We start from the raw sequence: 3,749 nt of genomic DNA on the forward strand, positions 1-3,749 counted from the left end.
AAGGAGTGCGTCTGGTAGCCACATGATCTGATCTTTATGTTACCCTCTCTCTTGGCATTCCCTTCTGCTACATCAATGCAACCAAAACATGAAAACAGTGACCTGATGTTGCATTTCTTGTTTACCTGCAGGAGCATATCTCTCTCCAGGATTTCATTACCCAGTTTATGGGAAGATGTCAGGGAGAGAAGAGGCGGAGAAAGTCAATACCAGCCCAAGCATCAATGCGAAATCAACCACTGAGTCCAAAGCACTGGATTTGCTCCAGCAGCATGCCAGCCAGTATCGCAGCAAGTCTCCTGTTGTAAGGCTTCCTCTGTTGTTACTCAGGAGTGGTACATTTGGAGATGTGTAAAGAACATCATTTTAAAAAGCATACGATCTGGCATCAAGCATTGAATACATAATGCTTCCGTGTAGTACTGCTTAAAATCAGTTTCAAGTCACGATGTTTCTGTGGCATAAGTTAGAAATGGTGCACAGTTTATTGCAGTTATGTAGGAAGCTTCTGTTTGGAAACAGAAAACGAAATGGGAAGTTGGGATGTGGGATTTGATAAGATACCCTGCTTGTATTTTCCATGAAGCCATATCTTCCAAACAGCAGATTACTAGTTCTCATTTACGAAGATTTCCGATGTTGGCACAAACACTAAGAATTTCAGACAAGCTGATGCTGGTTTTAATTGTGACCAAGTCACTGGCTTTCGTTCTATTTTCAAAAGGTCTTTCTAGCTATTCAGGCAGGTTTGATCCTAGAGTGTTTAAAGAGGGCTGAGAAGTTTCTACATCAGTTTTTCACCAGCATAAATAGGTTGTTCAGGCATTGGCAAGACAGCCAAGCTTAAGGGTACGTAAAATGGAAGCCAGCATTCATGGTGACTTCATGCTGCGGTGTGTTGTGCCAGAATCTCTGCTTGTTGAATTCTTCTTTTGGGCAGATACAGCAGCTTTATATTAGAATCAAGTTCAATAATCCACTAAATTATTAGCTTCAGCATTTGAATGAAGAAGGTCCTTGGCATTTAATATTGGCAAGTGTTTTCTTTTTGTTATTGTTGTTGAGATTTTCCTTCTTTAAAAAAATATTAATTAATTAATTAATTAATTAATCTCACATCAGTTTTCTTCCACCTTTTATTGCCAGCCCGTGGAAAAATCAGCAGCTGAGCGTGAACGGGAAGCAGAAAGGGAACGAGATCGTCATTCACCTTTTAGCCAGCGACATCTCCACACACACCATCACACACATGTTGGAATGGGTTACCCACTTATACCTGGACAATATGACCCATTTCAAGGTGAGCAGAAGGTTTCAAGTGCCTTGTGAGGTTGTTGCTCTGACATTGCAAGTCATGCCTACATGAGGCATTTTGAATAGAGATCCCCTTGTTAAAGAAAAGCATTACATTTAGGAAGAAAGCTTGGAAACTCACAACTAGGACTAAAAGTAAATAAATAGCCTCATGTCTGGAGAGATACCAGGTTTTGTTACCAAAACTGCTACTTAAAATATTATTAAAGATGTACCAGTTAGGCTGTGTCATTCGTGTGCATGACTTGATTCCTGTAGCAAGCTGACGTCAACTGGATGAAAGACGCTGAAAAGCAAACAACCTCCTTTTTGTATAATTAGGATTGTGTAGGCAACAGAAGAAGTATAGCAAAGACAAAAGCTTCTTATAATGAGGATATTTTATATACAAGGCATTGTAGTCACAAGGGTTTGAGCTTGTTATAATTCCAGTGTCTGAAAGAGAACTCTTTGTATTTTGTCAGACACAGCGCATAAAGTTGCAATCAGGTAAAAGCAGAACAGTGACACATGATTCATTCTCTCTAGGTTTTATCCCAGTCTCTGACCGTTTTTCAGTGAGTCTGGATTCTAGTTGAATTAAAAGGAGGTTTCCTCCCATGCAGCAAAGTACACGCTATCACAACTGCTGGCTAAAGTGGCATTAATTCATTATGTTCACTTGGTGCCTCAGCAGCTATTTTTCCTTTGTAAAAGTCTTGACATGTCTCAGTTTGATTCAGTGATACCATATGCCTGTGGGATGCATTATGCTTGTTCAGTAGGAAAACTGTAAAATGAGAAGTCATTATGAAAGCATTGTATTCTGAGCAGCTGGCATGTCGTGTCTGTAATTGATGGTGACTTTTGGTACTTGTTGTTTCCTGGTACCTGTTACTTCTACTGAGCTTACTGTTTAGGAATTCATACAAACCATTTAGCAGCATGCAGTGCAGTACTTGAAAAGGAATACAATCAGTCGGAATGTTGTATTTTCTTGTAAAATATCTGTCAAGGACATTTCAGTATACTTAGAAGAAAGCACATAGATCATCCTAGCCAGGCTCCCTTAATGCTGTTGCCTGAAACATTTGCCATTTGTGTAATATTGACACCCCGCCATTTCCTAATGGTGCTTTCTGTTTGTTTGCCTTAGCGATACTTCCTACCTTTTCTCACAAAGACCCATTAAAACCAGAAGTACATCAACATTCCTTCATTTCTTCTCTCCCTCAGGATTGACCTCTGCTGCCCTTGTTGCCACTCAGCAGGTGGCTGCGCAGGCATCTGCATCTGGTATGTTTCCTGCACAAAGAAGGTAAATAGCCAGTAAATCTTAAGTTATATATCTTAACACAGAGAGGAGAAAGCAAACAATAGATTTTATAGCCCGATGGTTTGAACTTCCTTGTGTGAGAAGGAAGTAAGGCTGGAACTCTGGAATAATCATAGTTTTATTCTCATTGAGGTCACTTTTTGTCCTGTTTTGCCTTTTAATTATAAGGTAGTTGATGAACAGGGAACAAGTAGTCTGCCTTCTGAGATTTTCCACAAATTACAAGTATTGGTATTATTAAGATAAAGTATAAAGTAAAGTAAAGAAATTATAAGTTAAGATCCACTTTTATTTATTTATTTGTTTGTTGAAAGGGATTAAAACTTCACGTTCAGTTGCATCTGTGTCCTGTGAGGAAAATTTTAGAGTTTATCTTATCTGGTTTGCTGATTTTACTATCAGAGAGTTTCGCCTCTCTAGGTTTTACTAGGTTTTCAGTAGAGTTTACTCTCCAAGTGTCATCCTTATTTCTCAAGAGGGAAGAGACTTTTCTGTACACTAATGATCCCACTTCAGCTGAAAAGCACAAAGCACCACAAACAGGGCCTCTCTCGTTGCTGCCCTGTTAAGTCTTAAAGTTTAATTTATTAGCATTAGTACTATAAAGTTCTGCGGTTATGGTTGTCTTTCTGAAAGCTGACTCTGAAAACAAATGGGCATGTAAAGCTCTCAGCTGAAATTATTTGAGTAAGAAAGGTTGCTAGGTCAGAAAGGTCTAATGCACACTATGGTTTCAAAATAGAAAAGATAAATGTTAGTGCTTTTTACCTGCTAATATGTTCCTGGCAGGGGAAGGAAGAGGACGTGGCTTGGATGTCTTTCCTGCTTGGGTTTGAGAGTGCTGTGCAGGTTTCATTTCACAGTTTATCCGAGGTGCAGAAAACGTTAGGGAAAAAAGAACAGCACGTACTAAAACGTTCTTCTTTCTCTTTTCAGAGAATGATGAGTTTGGAGATGTACATTGTCATGTGACTGGATCACATGAGGAAGCGCTTTATTACAGACATCAGTTCCATGGTGTTAATTTGAAATGCCTTAATGGCAGGCAAAAACCAGTCATTTCATTTTTGTAAATTGCAGATTTTATCACAGAGTAACAAATGTTGCTGTAATTAGACTT

The 3,749-nt window shown here is 39.0% G+C and overlaps 1 protein-coding gene across 1 annotated transcript in view; it reads left to right on the top strand.

Moving 5' to 3' along the window:
• Positions 1-2,615, top strand: part of ZNF608 (zinc finger protein 608) — an 86,826-nt gene extending 84,211 nt beyond the window's left edge. The window contains 3 exon segments of the mRNA XM_031557456.1: positions 132-304; positions 1,147-1,300; positions 2,530-2,615. Of these exon segments, the coding sequence (XP_031413316.1) occupies positions 132-304; positions 1,147-1,300; positions 2,530-2,615 (413 nt within the window).
• The last annotated feature ends 1,134 nt before the right edge of the window (positions 2,616-3,749 follow it).

Source organism: Meleagris gallopavo, chromosome Z (genome assembly GCF_000146605.3).
Source record: "Meleagris gallopavo isolate NT-WF06-2002-E0010 breed Aviagen turkey brand Nicholas breeding stock chromosome Z, Turkey_5.1, whole genome shotgun sequence".
In the NCBI taxonomy this organism is placed as follows: Eukaryota; Metazoa; Chordata; class Aves; order Galliformes; family Phasianidae; genus Meleagris; species Meleagris gallopavo.